The 19,437-nt window shown below is 44.1% G+C and overlaps 1 protein-coding gene across 3 annotated transcripts in view; it reads left to right on the top strand.

Moving 5' to 3' along the window:
* arhgef10la (Rho guanine nucleotide exchange factor (GEF) 10-like a) overlaps positions 1-19,437 on the top strand; it is a 136,533-nt gene that overhangs the window by 35,090 nt on the left and 82,006 nt on the right. For 2 of the 3 annotated variants that reach the window (XM_079341946.1, XM_079341944.1), the window contains 6 exons: positions 2,891-3,007; positions 8,423-8,515; positions 9,791-9,961; positions 11,814-11,959; positions 13,267-13,439; positions 18,754-18,869. In XM_079341946.1, coding sequence (XP_079198072.1) covers positions 2,891-3,007; positions 8,423-8,515; positions 9,791-9,961; positions 11,814-11,959; positions 13,267-13,439; positions 18,754-18,869 — 816 coding nt within the window. The remainder of the gene's footprint in view (positions 1-2,890; positions 3,008-8,422; positions 8,516-9,790; positions 9,962-11,813; positions 11,960-13,266; positions 13,440-18,753; positions 18,870-19,437) is intronic. The other variant, XM_079341945.1, reaches the window with a different exon arrangement.

Here is a 19,437-nt window from a genome sequence, read left to right as displayed (position 1 = left end):
ATGACTAGAGGCTGTAAGGAGGATTAGTGAGAGAGGGTGATGACGTTTAATGTCTCCATGACAACCGCTGTAGTCTCATTTAGCCACTTGTTAGCAACCACCGTTTTAAGGACATGTGAAAACTTTAAAATTCGCAAGTGGGGGTCTTAGCTAACGTATTTTATCTCGTCTAACAAAACGTCAACGTCTCTTAAGCTTGTGTTAACCACAGACCTTACTTCAGGCGTCTAACCACAAACACATTCACAATCCTTATTGACTGAGTTTAGAACCCATGGCGCTAAAATGCTAACTCACTTCCGAGTTTTAGGAATCATTCCTGTGCCAATCTGTAGTACGCGATATAACTGCTAGGCTCTCCAGCACCCCTGTTTGTGTGTGTGTGTGTGTGTGTGTGTGTGTGTGTGTGTGTGTGTGTGTTTGTATGAATGCATTCCTTGTGTGTGTGTGTGTGTGTGTCTGTCTTTTTCTCGGCATTTCCCTCCAACTTTACATCACACTCTCCGCCTGCGGAATTATAATGAGAAACAGCTTTAAGATTGAATAAACATGGGTAGTTTACCCCAAACAGAGAATCAATTACGGTGCTGATGAATATCTCCTCTGCCTCCGATCATCTCCGAGATGTGTGTTTACAAACTTTGCCACTAGAATAATAGTGTTTTGTGTGAGTATTCTGTTGCGAGTCCCGGTGCAGTGTGCTCATCCATAAGGTCTGCTCATTATTTGCCCATTAGAAGGACCGATTCGACCCTCTCCTCCTCTGCTGGTCATTATAGTGCTGTTCCATTGATATCCTGAGACCTTACTGTCAAGGAAAGTGCTGGGACTGTGTTTCCCTCATTGACCTGGACCTTTTTTCACGTGGTACTCTTTGAGTACTGTGGTTCTGTAACTTAAGGGGTTGGACTTGTTTCAGTTCAGTTTGGTGTAAATAAAGGTCAAATAACTCTGAAATGTTACTCCCAATGTTTAAAGGTTTTAAAGCGTGTTCCACACTCGTCTCTTTGTTGTGTTACCTTATATATGAACTGTTAGTGTGCCTCTGCTGTAACATATGGCTGACGCGTACTTGACAAAAAAAAACTCCAGTCCCAGATTCTTCGCTTTCATTTTTTACTGAAAGCTTTCTTGTTTTTAAAATCCAAATCCAAAGTTACAAAATAAAATAAAACAAAATGTAAAGCACGCTCAAAGAGCAATGTGCTGCCATGACAAAGGCGGCATGCTCCGAGCAGCAACCAATCAGCTGCTAGAGCATTAAGCATGCTGCACAGGCATGAACAATAAATATCAAAGCATGCGATATATTCCGTATATACAAAAAACATGTATCAATGGCTCTAACATGAACCTTGTCCAAGCTGTTTTTATGCAGAAAAAAAAATCATCATATATTCCCCCATGATTCCAGTCACACATCTTTTTCTTATCAGATTCTGCTCACTTTCATGTGCGGTCCTAAATCAGGTACAGGTGTTTCACACTTTTTTTTTTTTTGGTGTGCATCTTCTGACCTGAATCTGAACAGAACAGCCAGGTCAGAGAGCATGAGACTTTGACGTCACCCTGAGTCGCACTCGTCGCTGTTCTGTGCTGGGAGGCCAGGTGGACATGTGAGTCACTTGCACTCAAAAGTAAACAAACATGGAAGACGGCTGTGAGTCAGTGGAGGGACGGTGAGGTGTGAGACCTTGTAGGGCTTACTCACTAAAAGAAAAAAAGTTGTTGTTGTGTGAATGAACGCAGATATCCAAGTGTCTCAGAGTAAGAACGCAGCACATAGAGATATTTTACACAGAATGAACCTCCAGCCAATAGGAGTGGGGAGAGACCTTTAAATATTTGGACTGCTGCACGGTGCATAGAGTGGATGCATGTGACCGCCATGATGTGCCGCTTTTTTGTTGACATTGTGATTCTGCTGAACCACACAAAGCATAAGGACAAATTCTCACAATGCCATTATATAGTGGACTCTGTCCTCTACTCCCCCCCCCCCCCCCCCCCCTTCTGACAGAGAAAGTCTCCCCTGTGAGGATCACATATGAACAGCCAGGTCAGGAGATTTTTTTTTGGAGCAGTCCCCCTGAAATGATCCAGATATTTCCAGGAGTGTATGTGTGCAATTATTTCATACACTTCTGTGCAGGTAAAAGATATGACGGGTCGTGTTGCAGCCGACCTGCGTTTGAAAGCACATCAGAAAAAAATGACCGAACATGACTACAGAAGAAAATGGCTGCAGTGTGATATTTTGGTTTGTTTTTCTTTCGCACGCATGGATCAGTTCAGGTTTGTGACCAGTCAACAGAGGAGTCTGCTACAGGCCACGTTTGAAAAGAAAAAGGCAGATTTGAGCATTTAAGGCTTTCAGAGTGAGCGTCCATTCAATTCACGTATGACTGTGTGTGAAAGACTGAACCGTTCATTTACCGTTTGTAGTTATATCTGAAATTCATGATCCCGAGGAAGAGGATTTGAATGAGGAGAGAGGATACGTGTAAAAATCACACAACAAACACCCCCCCCCCCTTTCTCTCTCACTCCGCCACCTCACTGCACTTTGGCCAACCCCTTAAATGGCTCGTGAAGGTTGCCGCGGTAACCAGGGTGGTAAACAAATCAAATGTTTAAAGCGCTATACTTAAGCCTCCATTTTCCAGCCCCCTTTTTTTTTACATTGAAATCACCTCCAGGTCTCCCTGAAAACAGGATGTTTCGCCAGACTTTGAAAATGTCAAAAGAAATTACGTGACTGTGTTTGTGGATGGTGATCACGTCAAAAAAACAAAACAAAACAAAAAACTCAACATACAAGGCTTATTTTACGGGCTGTTTTTATTTTTATTCATTCAGTTGATAATACGTTTTTTTTCTGTGTCCACAGTTTTCAAAGTCCATGGTGCTGGATGTTTACAGCGAATATGTGAACAACTTCACCAACGCCATGGCTCTCATTAAAAAGGCGTGCATGTCCAAACCGGCTTTCCTGGAGTTCTTAAAGGTGAGCTTCGGGTCTTTAACTCAATATGTTCCCCCCCCCCCGTCTGTCTTTCCATTTTGTAAGTTTTGGATTGAATGTCCTGATTGAGTCTAAGCTCAGCTGACGCTTACTTCTCCGGATTTCAGTGAGAGTAGAGATGTTCCAAGGCGAGTCAATAAAATTGAACAAACACACAAATTACAAACTGTGCTACGAGATCCATCTATATCCTCTGAGCGAGTTCACATCTCGGGTACAGTTTCCAGGACATGATTCATATATATTATTCTCTTGGCGACATTACCTTGAATAAAGGAACATATTAAGCATACTTTTTGATTGATTTGATTTTATTCACATACTTACATCTTTGTTGACATTTTGAGACAGAGTAAGAAAGTATCCATGTGTGTGAACTGGTCCCCAAAAAGCTACCTAAAGCTTATGCTAGGGGGCCATGACAAACAAAAACAAAAAGAGGGTCTGTGGCCTTCACATAATACATTACATACATCTCATTCATACAGCAAATAGTAGTGGATCCCATGTAGCAAGTACAGTTTTGTTTTCCTTAATATTGAGAGGTAGGAAGTGACATTACACGTACAGGGTGAAATATAGTAATAACATAATACTGAGTTAATTAAAACTGAGTTGTCACTATAGAAGGAAGCAGAAGTTGACCTAGCAACAAGGATTGGTTTTGTGCTCTGAATCGGAGGTTGTCCAATCGTCAATGGACAAAAGCCCTAAACCGTCATGTCGGCTTATCACACACATCCCTACTTCAGACGTAGAGAAGTAAGGATCTTCACAAATGAAAGTTTGTGTTCTGGGTCCTTGGATGGTATGCATCCTGGTTTTCTGAATAGTGTGCAATATTCACTGGGAGTCTAAGGCTGCGTCACAATCAGTGCAAGTTGTAACCCTGTAAATGTCCAAGGGTGTCCATGCGTCGAATACATCCTTTATTCATGTAGTAATCACATTCGTATGCTTCTCTCTGCCCTTGACATCTTCTATTATATCTGAGAAGCTCCCATGAGTTTTATAATGAAACATGGAAAAATCTTCAAATGATTGAACGCCATGTATACGTTCACTGGAAAACAAGCTGTTGGATAAAAACAGGAAATTGGAACACTTAATGGGAAATGGAAATTAGACGCTTTTCCAAGACCAGATAGTGAATTAATTATTCTGATTATTTAATGTTAGAGCTGTAAATTAGGGATTATTAACACGGAAAATAGAGCCAAGTTACATGGTGCCAGGAGTTGATTTGAACGTGCCAAGTGTAACACTTCCCTGCGTGTCCAGCATTCAGGCATGAGTTTGACCTCCATCATTGAGCTGTACCGCTGATTTACAGAACCAGACCACACGGCTGACAGCCCCGCATTTACCCCAGATAACATGTGTCCCTTCCTCTCCGCTGAATCGTCTCTCTTTATCTGCCTGTTGCAGCTCTCACTGGTCATGGGAAGACTAAGCAAACATCCAACTCGCTCGACAGAATGGAGAAAATGACTCTGGATTAATGACAGGTGTCATGGCTTGCGAGTTTTTTTTTTAAAAATGATAGCGAGGGCAGTTTACTGCGTGCATTGGACCTTAAGCGTGCAATGACCGTTGTAAAAATGTAATGTTTGTTTTGCAGTTTGACGACATTTTTATGGAGACACTGAAGGTCAGCGCACAGCAACATTTCACAGAAGACAACAAGGTTTTGCAAAAAGCATTTCCAACGGTGTTGGAAACAACTTCCTGTTTGTGATGGAGAGGTTGGTTTCAGTCCTAACCATTTGCAAAAGCGCCACTTAGTGTTTGGAGGACCAAAGCGGATTAACGTGAATTTCCCCTGGCGCTTTCTACAATGACATGTTTATGTGAGATGTTTTTTTGACATTCAAGGCCACAGAACTTTTAGTTTTGATATCAAACCTACTTAAAAAGAGAAAACCGTATGTTTAAGCTCACAGTCACCATGTGCCAAAAGGTTTTTTCTTATTGAAACCAATAGAGCTGTTTAAGAGTTGTGTGCGTACGGCGTAGCCTACAGTGCAGTGTTGTGATGTCGGCACATTGCAAACCCCTTTTTCTTGTCATCAAAAATCGATTTAAGGTGTTTTTTAACCAGAATTAACCAACCAAAGAGAAGTTCCTCTGTCACAGCATGTGGGTTAATGCTAAGCCTTCAGTCCCACTGTTGAAGTTGATTAAAGAAAACTGTTTGTTTTGTTTGTTTTGTTGTTGTCAGTGTCAGAACACACAACCGTATTTGCGTCTCTCGCCCTGTAATCTTTTACAGGGAGTGTTGGTTACATGTCTTTGTGAATATTCCCAAAATGGAAACTAACAGATTCGCTCCTATTTCTTTTTTTTTTTCTTCCTATGAAGTAAAATCACTGCCAGCTCTATTTCACACAGATTCGGCCCACTAATGTGATCTCAAAGCTTGACCACTCTCCTCTGCAGATCGGCGCTCTCTTATTTGCAGCTGCTTGCTCAGCCAGTCAGGTCTAATCTCCTCCAACGCTGCTAGGAACTACTTTTATTCAGTTACTGAGGAGTAACACGCGGCAATGAGACGACTCACCTGTGATTAGGGAAAACCAACACACCGCCCTGTGCTTTTTTTGGTGCCGCCCTACACGAGGGTGTTAGTGCTCAGATTCCCAGTTAAGCCTTTTGTTGCTAGATCCAGCCAACTCCAGTTTAAGCATGATTAATACTTGTGTGTTCAATTGACTCCGTGTCTTCAGCATAGCCGAAAGATGTGCGTGGGTCTGTCTGAAAGTTTTTGGTGGTGAGGTTTCTTTAGCTTCTCCTGTCTTGTCATTTTACTTCAACCAAGGTTACAAGAGGCTGATGCTTTCACCATTAATGATGAGTCATTCTGGACACTTACTGAGTAGCATTGCCAGATAGGCAGCTGAAAAACTTCCTTATTGATCTGACACTGCCCCCCGCCACACACACACACACACACACACACACACACACACACTCACACGTGTCCACTTTCCTCCGATTGGCCAGCTCTGTTTGCACTTATAGGGATATTTGAGAGAGCTTCCAGGTTGGCTTGTCCTTTAAGGAGCTGCAGGGATGGGCGTGTCCGACAACTTTGCTCAAAAAAACATTAGCAGAAGCTAACGTTAGCTTCTGGAAAAGTCTCGCACAGTTCTCTTAACGCCTTGTCTTGGGATTATTCCAACAACTCAGCATCTTGTGTTCAAAAATACTTTTCCGAGGTTTAATATGGACGTCCAACTTTGTAACATTATATGTATGTATTTTAAATATGAAAACGTTGCAGATCTCCTTAAAGGCTGGGAATGACGGTTCAAATTGTAACCACACGAAGAAGAAAAACAAATCAGAGACTGGCTGCTCCCCTCTGGGTGTCCTCTGAACCTCCTCCTCATGGGAGTCCAAAGCTCATTCACTAACCGAGTTAACTCGCTAACTGCCTGATAGAGTGACTACCAGAGGTAAACACTCTATCAGGATGCTCTGAGAGCAGAGCAGCAAGAGTCATAAAAAAAAGAGAAAGAAGATACAATCCAGTTGAACCACAATGAGGAAATAAAGTGCTCAAAAGTTGTCGTGTCGTCTGGAAATGGAAGTGCAGCTGTGCAAACGTTGGAGGATTTTGTCTGACATTGAGCTTCTTCTGAAGTCACACTGGCGGATTTCACAACAACTTGAAAGTTTAAACTTTCAACACAACATATTTGTCCTGAAAATCTTTGGCAAACAGCGTTGACGGGAAATATATGAAATATAATAAAACATGCCAGAAGGTACTGGAGTGGGGCTTTAGGTATTTAAACAGATTTTGCCTGCCAGTCAGTCAAGCTGTTTCAAAGGGCTCCCTAGAGGGGGAGTTACAGCCAATAAATCCCTGCCCTTTAGAGATTTTCATAATTAGTTCTAAGCTGATGCTCAGTTTATTTAATGGGACGTCAGCCTTTCAAATGACGGACATTTTATATGACATTCAATTTTGACAACATCAGATATCACAAACACTTTGCCTTTGATTTGCTTTTATGAATGTGATTGGATGGTGTTCTGTATGTGATTATATACAGTGTAAGCCAACAGCAAAGAACCCAGCAAAATAATTCATATTTAATATATTCAGAAATAAAACAACCCTCCGTTTCCTTTGGATCCGTTTTCCCACCTGTACCTGAAAAATCAAACCTGAGCCACCCGGCTCAGTCAGAAATGTAAAGATCTCCATTAAAACCTGAACCTGAATCCTGTATTTGATCATGTCTATAAACCCCTCTATTTCAGCCCTGCTCAGAACAGGCTGTTTCTCTGTCTGTCGCTTTAAATATGTAAATGAGCTGTGTCTGACCACGCCCCCTCTCTGGAAGGGACTCGGGTGTACTCGGTGCTTTCTGGCTCCATGTCCGATTGTTTACGGTGAGAAGGCAGACTCAGAGGGCAGAACAAACACCGAGCTGTGGGAGTGTCACGCACCTGGGGGAGGGGCTACTGCCCTTTGTGATATCACAAAGGGAAAATCTCCAAACGGCCTGTTTGAGCACAGATTTTCTGAAAAGTGGAGCAGGCAGAAGACCGAGAGGATGGACTTTTCTCATCATTGGGGGCTTTGTAGACAGACTGGAGACACATGTTAGAGTTAGAAAAACATGGTGAAGTGTAATAAGAGAAGCCGAAATATTTGTTGTTTGGATGAAAGACAACAAAGCTGGATTATGATGCTAGAATTAAACATATCTCAACTGAAATCTGGTCTCATCTCTGATTATTTGTGCTTTTTTTAAATACATTTTAATAATAGGTTAAATTTGGATAGCTGAATAGATATCACGCAGTTTTAATCTACTTGTGTAAACTTGTAAACATGACTCTGAGCCCTCGGGAAGAAATCTCCAAACTCGACACCACCATAAAGAAAGACGAAACAGATCCTGTTTGCTAATGCACGTTAAACCAGATGATATCACATCTCTTAACTTGCAGCAATAATCTTCCTTTATTTGTTTTCTGCCTCCGTCTCAGAGTTGCTCTTATCTCACCTTTACTACCGTTTCATCTATTAAACGTTCCCGGTGATTTCCTTCTCTGAACTCACGCTGTCATCACTGCTCACACGTGACACAGCATCGGAAAAAAACCCTACATATCTTCTGTTGACCTCCGCCCACAACTGCACTTTAGACAATGAAGTAAATCTCATATTTCATTCCAATTCTCTTATATGACTACTAAAAGGCTGATTCTCACACCTTATTCACCCACTCACACGCCAACACACGCAGATTCTGACACGCTCGTCTTAAAGCAGGAATAAAGGTTTTCCACCTTGTGCCCTTTTCTGCGCCGAGTTTCTTTTGTTTCCAATAGTACTTTCTGTTTTAATTGTCTTCTTTCTCTCTGTTTTCTCTCCAGAAGAAGCAGGCGTCTAGTCTTGACCGGATCACTCTGTACGGCCTCATGGTCAAGCCGATTCAACGCTTCCCTCAGTTCATTTTACTCCTGCAGGTATGAGACGATTCTATTGTGTGTTGCACTTGCATTTTATTTGAGTGAGTTCATGAAGTACTACGAAGTTAAAAACCCTTCCAATGTAAGAAACACAAGTCCAATTAAAGATTCAGCAGCACATAGGCTGATAGAGATGCAAAGCCGCGAGGTCACAGAATCGATGGATTTAAACTCATCACAACTAAGTTGTACCGCCCTTACTTTCCACGCTGGCGTTAGCCGGAGGCTTGAAAAGCAGCTAGCCACATCACTTTTTCATCGTGCTGGATTTACATTTCACTTTCCATTCCAAGCAAAGATTTGGATTTGAGCTTGACTTTGCTGGATCTGCTGCAGCTCATTTCATCCCTCAGTAGGCATTGATTATCCATGAATTCAACAGATAAGTTATGAATGTGAATCAGGCTTTTTTTTCACCCGGCCGAAACTCGGGGTGTGAGGAAGAGGAAGTGTGTGTTTTAAATCTTCCATTACAGAGAACGAGAGCTGGAGGCGCTGGAGGTTTACGTCTGAGATGTAGATAAAGACAACAGCGAGTCTCCACTGGGTCATGGATGCAGAAGAGTTGTAGACATGCAACACACCAGGCCTGCAGTCAGACACACTTTGATCCTTTTGAGTTTTCACAGGTTTTGGTCTAAGCTAACACCGCTCACATAAAACAGCAAAAGAAAAAGAAAAAACAAGCTCTACGAGTTTACACAACCTCTGAAAGTTCAGTGTGGCTTATAGTCACTCACCGAATGCTGTGTAAGATTTGAAGTTTTTTTAGGAGACGACAACAAGAGCACATCAGTCTGTTAGCTGTTAGCTAGCTGTTAGCTCACTGCTGGAGGGAATCAAAGGTGTTCAATCCCAGAATCACAAACAGAAAAGTGGGTTTGTTTTACAATGATCTCTTTCTTTACTCGGATAGAATTTGATTTAAGACACAATCTTCTTCAAGTGTAAACAGGAAGCTTCACACATACTGAATAGATAGATGTTTGTCACTCTGAGGTAAATGTATGTGATGAGACAGATGTGATCCCTGCATTATGGCGTTATTTTGTGAGCTGTGTGTTGCCTGTGCCTACTTTTGGGTTTATTTGCTACTTTTAGTTAGTAAATATTTTTGTGTTGTTGTTTTGTTTTGCGTTTGAGCTCGAGGGCTTTTTTTTAAAGAACAGCTCAGATTGGCTTAAAAAAAAAAAAAAAAAAGTCTCCCACTAACAAAATCCAAATCAAACTGGCAGCGTCCTGAAAAACAACTTTCTCTGTGACCTTTTCTAGGACATGCTTAAGAACACACCGAAGGGCCACGTGGACCGTCTGCCCCTGCAGCTCGCTCTGACAGAGCTGGAGATGCTGGCCGAGAAGCTGAACGAACAGAAACGAGTAGCCGACCAGATTGCAGAAACTCAGCAACTGGCCCGCAGCGTCAGTGATCGCCTGCTCAGTAAGGTGACTGGACACACGTGCTCTCTCTCCCCCCCCCCCCTCTCACACACACACACACACACACACGAGAACATGCTCCAATCAAATCAGCTTTGAGCCAGCCTCTCACTGCGAGCCAAACACCTTTAAATCGCTCCCATCTCTTTCCTGCACATTCATCGAGGAAGCCATTTTTATTTGGAGGAATTATCTGCATGATGCCCATTAAAACACCTAAACACGACCAGATGCAACGTTAAAAGGCGTTGCCTCTCCATATTTCCACTCTGAAATGACAGTCCTGCCGCCGCACATCTGAGCAAACGCTGCTCTGAATAAGACGAATTAGGGGGTAAATGAGACATTTAATTGGAAACTGTAAGAGAGCCATCTCTTTCACCCCGTCGCTCCTTCTCTCTCTCTCTCTCCGCTTTACCCGTCTGTTTCCCTCTTGCACTCTCTTGCTTGCTCTATCTCTCTACTTATACACTCTTTTATTCTTCCTCCAGTGCGACTGCATCTTCCTCTGTCCCCCCCCTCCCCTGCCCTCCCTTTCTTTTTATTTCTCTCTATCAGCCCCCTGCTTTCCAGGACTCTGAGATGAGCTGATTCGGCCAATCTGCTCCACTCCACACAGAATTCCATTTGCTTCGGTGACACTGCAGAATTCCAATAGGAAACGGTCCCCTCTATTGCCCCATAACCATCCAATGAAATATTCATTTTTTTTTTTTTTTTTTGTCTCTGAGTATCCAAGTTGGCGGAGTAAGACAGATAACAATGTGAGGGAGAATGGGCTGTGCACACGTTCACCCACACACACACACACACACACACACACACACGAACAGGTGCACGCTGAAGTGTCCTCTGTGCCTGCTGATGCTTGAAAACTTTAAGGGTGAATCCTTATGGAAGCCTCCTTCTCGAGGGAGCTGTGCGGTTTCGTGGCCATCAAAACGCTGGTTCCGCTCGGACTAACGACTCGTTTTGTGTGCGATCCAAGCCGCGGCTGCAGAGTGCCTGCAGATCTGAGTCTGTGAAGTACGCTCAGACGAGTGACTGCACTGCAGAGAGATTCATTATTTACTAAAATTCGACTTTTTGAACCACAAATGTTTAACAAATGATCAGTATTTGCTGCCTGCAGTAGAAGCGTCTTTGGATTGATGCTGCAACCATGAAAACGAAAGGTTTTTGATTTAGCCTCTCTTAAAAAGGACGTTGGATGACATTGAAATAAAAAAAAGCTCTCGACTGCTATATGACTGGGAAAACGACCGGGCGGCTGTGGCTCAGTGGTTCCCAAAGTGGGCGGTGAGATTCCCTCCAAAAACACACATCTTATTCATCAGTGTGGAGATACAGTGTGTTCTGCTTCCAGCGTTTCTGTTAGCTTGTTCGGTTGTGTCTCCTCCGGGACATTGGGGGTCTCCAGTTTGGGAACCACTTTTAATTTCTGACTTTTAAAAAGACCTTTAAAGTCTCTGAATTCCGACTTCAGCAACATGTCGGTAAACCGTGTCGGAGCTTGTCTTCCTCTGTTCTTCTCCATCGGGATACTGAACAAACCAGCAGCATTATGTGGCTCAAAAAGTCACATTTGCCGGTGAAGAAATTCCTATTGTGGTCACATGTTTTTTGTCAGCACTAATCCTTCGTTTGTCCTTCCGCACCCATTTAATGACCTTCAGCAGCATGAATGTGTTGTTAATCCCCGATGAGACATCTGCTCCTCAACGGCGGACGTCTGTGTCCTCCAGGCATCGAACCCTGGAGGACCGTCCCCCCTCCTCCCTCCCTCCCTCCATCCCCTCTGAGCCTCTGATCTGACTGCTGTGCCCCCTAACCCCCCCCCTTTTTTTTTTATTTCCAGCAACTCAACTCGGAGCAGGGGTCGCTGGTCCTCTGCGAGACGCTCATTGAGACGGTGTACGGGGAGCGGGGACAAGTCCTAAAGTCGAAGGAGAGAAAGGTCTTCCTCTTTGATGATGTGCTGATCTGTGCCAACATAAATGTCAAGTAAGTCCCCCGTTGACGCTGAGTGTCCTTGCCGTCAAAAATACTCTGCTAATGCATTCCTAATGTGCCGTTCCAGCGTGGAGTTGTGTGCGAGCTTTGAAAAGGGGGAGAGTCAGTTAAAACTGCACGGCGAGGAGAACTTGCTAATAGGTGGCACAGGGCTCTAATGGAGGGCGCCGTAGGTTTTTGCGAGGATATTTTGGCAAACTGCAGAGCAAAGAGAAATAGCTGTTAGCGGTTCTGGGCACTATCTCGGCTTGCAGGAGCTTTATCAGCGTTAAACAAATGCTAGAATGCCTAACTACAGCTACAGGAGGCCGAGATAACTGACATAAAACATTTTTTGGTTTCTTTCCAATTTATCTTATGTGGCAGTGCCATTGATCACATCTCTCTCTCTCTCTCTCTCTCTCTCTGGAGGAGCACACTGGAAAGGGATTTTGTATATTTTGCAAAAAGCTCCTGTCAAAATTGTCGCTGAAAGCCCCTCTTCTTCTTCTTCTTCTTCTTCTTCTTCTTCTTCTTCTTCTTCTTCTTCTTCTTCAGCCTTCAAAGTAATTATCACTCCATGTCTCGTTCAACTCGAGTGTCCCAGAGTTGACTTTGTCTGCCCCGCAGGATCTCGACAAACCGATCACATTGTTGATTGTCAGCGTGATTACAGGAATACATGAATAGCAATGAACTCCTCCTCGCAGCCAGGGGTACAATTTTGGCGGGGAACATGGGTGATCATACAGATTCTAATTCCCTCTCCCGACTCTTCATCGTGACATTTCAAAGAGAATCTTCTCCTATGAGGAGTTGGATGTAGTTCTGTCGGCAGGATGCAGAATCCCCCCCCCCTCTTTTTTTTCTGCTCTCCCTCCTCTATTTCAGGTCTTTTTTATTGACTTTTTTTTCCACGTCAACGGCATGAGAGGAAACGTCTCTTATCAGAGTTCTTTGTAGTTCTGTCTCTCTTTTTCGTCGTATTTAGAAAATGCAATGAGTCAAACGTCAGGAGGAGCTGCTCGAAGAAGTCAGAATGCAGATATGATATTCAAGTTGAGACACGTGTTGGGGACACAACAAAATCCGGATGAAAAGTCAAACACCTCATTAGTAGAAAGCCTAGTTTTTTAAGACTGAGTGGGCGTGGCCATCATGTGACGAGGACGACTTTAAAAATGCCTCCAGACCCCGTGAGAGAAAAAGACGTCGTCTCTAAGTTGTAAAGCCGATGAGCAGATTAAGCAAGGTGAGGAAGTCTGAATCGGTGTCCTCTGATTTTTCTTCTTCTTTTTTTTTTTTTAAATCTCCATCAGGGGCCCCCCAGACATCAGCAGCCTGGTCCCTGTCGGCCCCAAGTACACCATGAAGTGGAGCGCCCCCCTCCAGCAGGTGCAGGTAGTGGAGGTGGGGCAGGAGGCCTCTCAGAACAAAGACACCTTCTTCCAGCAGAGCGGAGCCAGGCGGCCAAGCGGTGCGTGCACCTCAGGTAATAATGTCAAGCAGTCCTGTCTCATTCCCCCCCCCACCCCCCCACCCATGTCATCCTCTGTTTAATCTCATCACTCGGAATGACTTGTGGTCTCAGCCCCTCACTCTGACTCAGCACGGCTAATCTGTTTCTGTTCTTGAGCGTCCCGTGGAGGGCCGGCGATGCAGCCGCACCGCTTGTCACTCTGATTGAGGATGTGTGTGAGAGGCGGATAGTGATGACGGTCACTTGTTCCCATCCGCCTTGGGTGTTTTATCTTGGAGAGAGATGTGGCGGCAGAGATGCCCCCCCCCCCCCCCCCCCATTCTTGCCACAGCATCCCCACAGTCTCATTTCACTCTCTGATAGACCACAAACACATCTCGAGAGGAGTCATCAATCTGCAGAGATTATTCCCTCCCTCTCCAGGCCCAATTAGAGAGCCAGTAGCCTCAGATAGGAATCGCTGGTTGAAACACTACTTCTCCCAGCATCCCTCACTAAACTCTGGTGTATACAGAGCTTGACAAGATCCCTGATAAATGCACCATGGGAAAAGGGGGAGATACAAAGCCTTATCAGGATGTAATGGTACAGGCTTTTTTTTGAGAAGTTGCAGCGCCACGTCTTAAATATTAATGGCGCCTTCTTCAGAGATACCCGTGTCATCCTCAGCATGCAGCTGTGGTTTTGAGAGCAGGTTGAGATTCTCAGTGGATTTGCCTTTTCTTTCTTGTTCAGGTAGTGTATACTCCACAAACTTCTGCTGCAAGGTGCCGGGATCACTTAAGGGTGCAGCTTCTCCTCCCGCCTTCCCCCTGCGTCTGCCTCTCGGTTGTTGTGCCCCCACAGAGGCTGCCGGATTCTGACTCTGACAAACCTCTCCGACACGCCGCGGTCACCTCAATCATGTCAGTGCAGAAACCTCCCCCCTGAACATCTGCAGGGCTGTTCTCCAAATTTCCTTTCAGACAGGCTGTCCCATCTATTTATAGTTTCATCCCCCCTCGTGATGTCATTCAGAGGGGCGTCTGGTCTGAATCCTGCGCTCCTTCAGCGCGGCTCACAGAGAAGTCATTATTCATCTTCGGCAGACCCTGGCGTTCCTCTTTATTGAAGAAAGCTGGCCTTTAGGGTAAAAACGCACGCCGCCCGTTTTTCTTACTCCTCCCCTTTGTGTCTGCCTCTGCCTCTCTCCCTTCTTCCTTTCCGTTCAAACGTACACACAGAGGCAATACCAATGTGAGCCTTTTTATCCCGTTAGAATCGGAATCAGAAACACTGGTTACTGTGGTTACTGTTGCTCAAAAACACGGGACAGAAGTAAAGAAATAATTTAGACTGCAAAATGAATAAAAAGAGGAATAATTAGCAGGTAGGACTGGAATAATAAGCTATATACAAGCACAAATGACTTAACGCTGGAACATTTACAGTTCCTGATATATTTATATACAATGGTTATCATGCTTGTTGTATTTATAGGGTTCAGTATGGACAAAAGGTGTGTGACCAGAGGTTTCCAAAGATGCATTTTTCCCTTTTTTCTGATAAGTAGCATCTTTCCTCCATCTTTGAAATCTGCTCTGTTCGTAATGTTCGAACCTGCTGCTTATCGTCCTGTGATGAAGATGAAACCTCTGGGGGGCCACAGGGCTTCCTTTGTGATCAGATAAACAATAGAAGGTGCTTGTGCTGTTGGTGGGTTAACGTATCTCACTGTGGACTATATGTTCAGCCTCTTTAGCTCGCTACACATGTTGTATTCTGGCATTTAACCATGCCCTGTTTTGATTGGACAACAAGCAAAATCCAGGAAGTGTTTTATACCAAACAAAGCTAGGCGTCCCTCACCTACAGAATCTACATTTATTTTAAGATATCTGTATGTAGGGATGATTACTTGAATCTCCCTGTGTTTAACTCACACACACACACACACACACACACACACACACACACACACACACACACACACACACACACACACACACACACTTCAATTCTGTTGTATTTCCTCCTCAACATTCACCTGCAATGTGACCTGCAGCGTATAGAAACAAACAGGAAGCAGAGTCCAGGATAGTTTATGACTGATGTGCAGTAAAAAGCTTTTAAAAACACATAAATACAATGTTGGTGTTCCATTGCATTAAACAGAAGAGTTGTATGCAGAAGATCTCCCTCTCTCTCTCTCTATCTCTCTCTCTCTCTGCTTCACTGCAGAGCACCAGTTTGTCAGTTGTTGCAGATTAAGGAAGACGAGGTAATTGGTCGAGGATGGTAACTTTCTCTCAAAAAGAGAAACAAGGTGAAAGCGTTTCCTTAATAAACTTTAGAGCCTCCCTGGCCTCATCACCCCTCCCTTACTGCTGCTCCTCTTTTGACCTGCTGTCAGGGGAACTGCCCCCCCCCCCCCCTTCAGAAGCACACCACTGGGCTTTGGCTGCAGATCAGAGGAAGGTTTTGATGCAGGTGTGGAAGCGGCATTGTCTTTAAATCCACTGGCTCGCGTCGCTGCCACAGCAGCTCCCGTGTCAGATCACTGACTTGCTCCAGAGGAAAGGAGGGCTGGATCCCTTTTGGGCTGCGGCCTTCCTCACACTGTTTAGCTACGTGCCTGGCGGCCGGTGTGGATATCCATGTCTCGGTTTGAAAACCGTATCCTGCCTCACCAACGGGATTACGCTGGATTACAACTCAGCACATTCACCTCTCGGGCTGCAGCCAACAGCAGGCCCCGGAGGACTCCACAGACCCGTACAGGGGTCCATGCAATCCTCCTGCAGAGGACGGGAAGACACCATTCTTGCATTTTGCAGCATGCACCATTTTATACTCAGACGTCTTACCTTATTGATTTCTTTGAACAGATGACAGATGTCACCTGCTGCCTTTGACCAAGATCCTATTAATGCCCAAAAAGCTACAGAGGAGCTCTTAAAGGAACACTCCTCCTCTCTCCCGCCGTCCTCTCTACTACTTTACTCTCACTCTGTTTGTGCACGTGGACAGACAAAAGGTGGCAGGTCCCCCTTAGGGTAGCATGCCTCACTAAGCCTGCATACCTACAGCTCAGCTCTCCGGCTTCTTTTTTATGTGGCAGCAGTGACGGTGCAGAGCAGCGCACGAGTAGAAATCTAGCAGCAGAATTTAATTAGGCACATCTCATAGAGCCTGCTGGGAAGATGTGGGCCATGGGGAGCTGGGACGGAGGATGGCAGACAGGAGGAGACACAACTATCGATTCGCAGCAGTAGCAGAGGGAGCGAGAGAGAGAGACTTTGAAGGTAGCACGCTTCCAATCGATGCTGAATTTTGCGTCTAATGAGACACCTGCATTTCTTTTCGGGCCAGCAAAAAGGGCATCATAGCCCCAAATATCAGTTTCTCCATCTGATTGTTTTTACTCACAAATAATGAAGATCGATCCCGTCGACATCGAACCTCTTTTATTAGTGCCACTGGAGTTTCAGCAAAAGGCAACTTTTTCTGTGCTGTCTCTTCTTCTTTTCATATTTTCGTTTCTCTTTTCCCTGAAGGACGTTTCAACCTTGAAATTCCTTTTGAATTGTCTGCCTACGCCGGGGTAGTAGCTACAAAATATGCTCATGTTTTTTTTTAAAGGTCGTAAAGGAACACAGAGGTCACAGTTCGGTTTGTACCGTACCTTGGTTTTTGGAGGTCATGGCACAAATGATTTTTGGAAAAACAGAAAAAAAAAAAGAAAAGAAACAAAAAGGTTTCTCTGATTTATTTGCAGCCGTCAGACGTTTGGGCAGCTACAGTTTGTTCCATCTGGCGTTGGCACAGCCTGTAGTGTATGAAACACTGAACAACAGAGAGGAACAACGAAATATGCTAAATGAAAAGCTACATGTAAAACAAATACAATGTAAGACTAAATCAAATATGTGCATCACAACAGCAATGACTCATATTTATTTATTAATTTTTAAAGTCATATTTGTTTTTTGTTGTTTTTTTTGCCTTTATTGGATCAGACAGCAGAAGAGAGACAGGAAACGTTGTGAGGAGAATGCCAGGGCCGAGGTGGGATTCGAACCCACAGCGACGAGGACGGTAGCCTCTGCACATGGTTAGGCTATCTGCCCTCTCGTGCAGCATATTCACGATTAGCTTGTGAGGCTGCGAGGTTATTAAGCACGTCGTATGCTGTCACTTATACGAGGTACCTATATGATGTCTGCGAGTGTCCATCAGTCTATTGTTAGCTCAGGTTTGTTTGCATCATGCACATGTGCTTGATCCCTTCTGTATACCAATAAAAGGCAGCGACCATGGACACAGGATGGGATGTTGTATTGAAGTTTGTGCATTTTAAACACACACTTGAAGCCGTGTTCCTCTGGCACACATTGAAGTGTTTATAAAACTTCTCTTTGGTAATGTCTCTGACCTTCTCAGAGGCTTTTCAAACGGATGCTTTCAGCCGTTTGGACACCTGTTCCTGATTGCCGCCTCTGGCTGGCAGCGTCTTATATTCATTTGCATGTTTGCCGTTTTTCCGTGATGTCATGCCACACTGATAACTGATTTAACGTCACCTCGTTCTCGTTGTGTGGCTGCATGCGCCGAGACGGTTTCTGGACACATACTTGTACAGTCATCCCTGTGATGTTATCTAATGTGGGTCATTTTTTGGTTCTTAGATGATCAGTTAATCAAAAACACACAGTTTAAGGGATTTTTGTCATTGTTTTGGCCTCTTAAATGTTGGAACACAGAACAAAAAGAGCTTAGACCTCGACAAGAAGAGCACGAGGACTTTATGGGGGCGACTAATCAGATAATTAAACAGACAAACCCCAAAGAGCAGAGAGTGAAAAGATGTGAGAGAGTGGAGAGCCGGCTTTACGTCACAACATTCAATTCAATTAAAACAACTTTATTTGTCCCCGGGGGACACACAGAGCAGTAAATGACATAAATAACAAAAACATTGAACCAATAAGAGTCAACAAAGAGTAAAGTGTCTGGAGTGTTAATACAAAAACACAACATGTAGGCTAATCAAAAGGCAAGGATCTAGCATACACTTTAAGTGATTGGTCGATTGGATTAATCAACAGTTATACTTATTACATTCGTGAGGACATTTCCAAACAAACTTTCTATTAATGCTCATTTTCTGTGTGGGATTCATGTTTACTGAATGTCTCTTGGTTTTTTTTGTCGGTCAGAAAAAAAGCCTTTTGAAGACTTTACCCTGACCTATGTGAAGTTGTTTTGCCACTTTAAAATGCACCTCTTGCTGTTAGTCAATCTGTCAGTGTTAAGCCAAACTCTTAAGCTTTGCGTGTCCTCTTAGGCAAAGCCATCCTTGGTCCTCCGCGCCTCTACCAGGAGCTCCAGGAGCTGCAACACGACCTCTCGGTGGTGGAGGAGGTCACTCTGCTGGTGGGCACGCTGCAGGGGATGTACCAGGTACGTGTGCCCCAAAACTGTGGGCTGGACTGTCTCACAAGGAAAATGAATGAACTTATATTCAACAGAGTCGTGTCTTTGGCTGTCCTGAAAAGTCCTCGGTAAATAAGTTGTATTCTTGGAGTATTAATATGACTGCATCAGAGTCAGCGCGAGGTTTCCTCGGTTCACCCGACTCCAAGGTCCAAACCACTGAAGTCACAGCTACATTTATGACAGCACTCTCTTGGGTTTCTTAAAAGGCCTTCATTCAAATTGGCCACTTAAAGAAAAAAAAAAGAAAAAAAGACATGCGCCCACAGAGTGACCTTCAGATGAGCTTCTTGTTCTCCCAAAACTGCACTCAGCATCACAAACAGTTCATAAGACTGTTACCACAACTTTTCACTGACGCGAGAAAATGTATTTATATGTACTTAAGAAAATATGGTATGTGGTTTTTTTTATGTTTGAGCTTACCTTCCACAAGCTCCTAAGCCCTGAGAGCACCCTAAAGGCAGCAACATCAAAATAGAAGTCTACAGAGTTAATTAAAACTAAGAGATAAAGTTTGGATGGTAAAAGGAAA

The sequence above is a fragment of the Symphodus melops genome (genome assembly GCF_947650265.1).
Source record: "Symphodus melops genome assembly, chromosome: 4".
NCBI lineage: Eukaryota > Metazoa > Chordata > Actinopteri > Labriformes > Labridae > Symphodus > Symphodus melops.
Note: the sequence above shows the minus strand (reverse complement) of the source record. Positions and strands in the feature narration are given on the sequence as shown.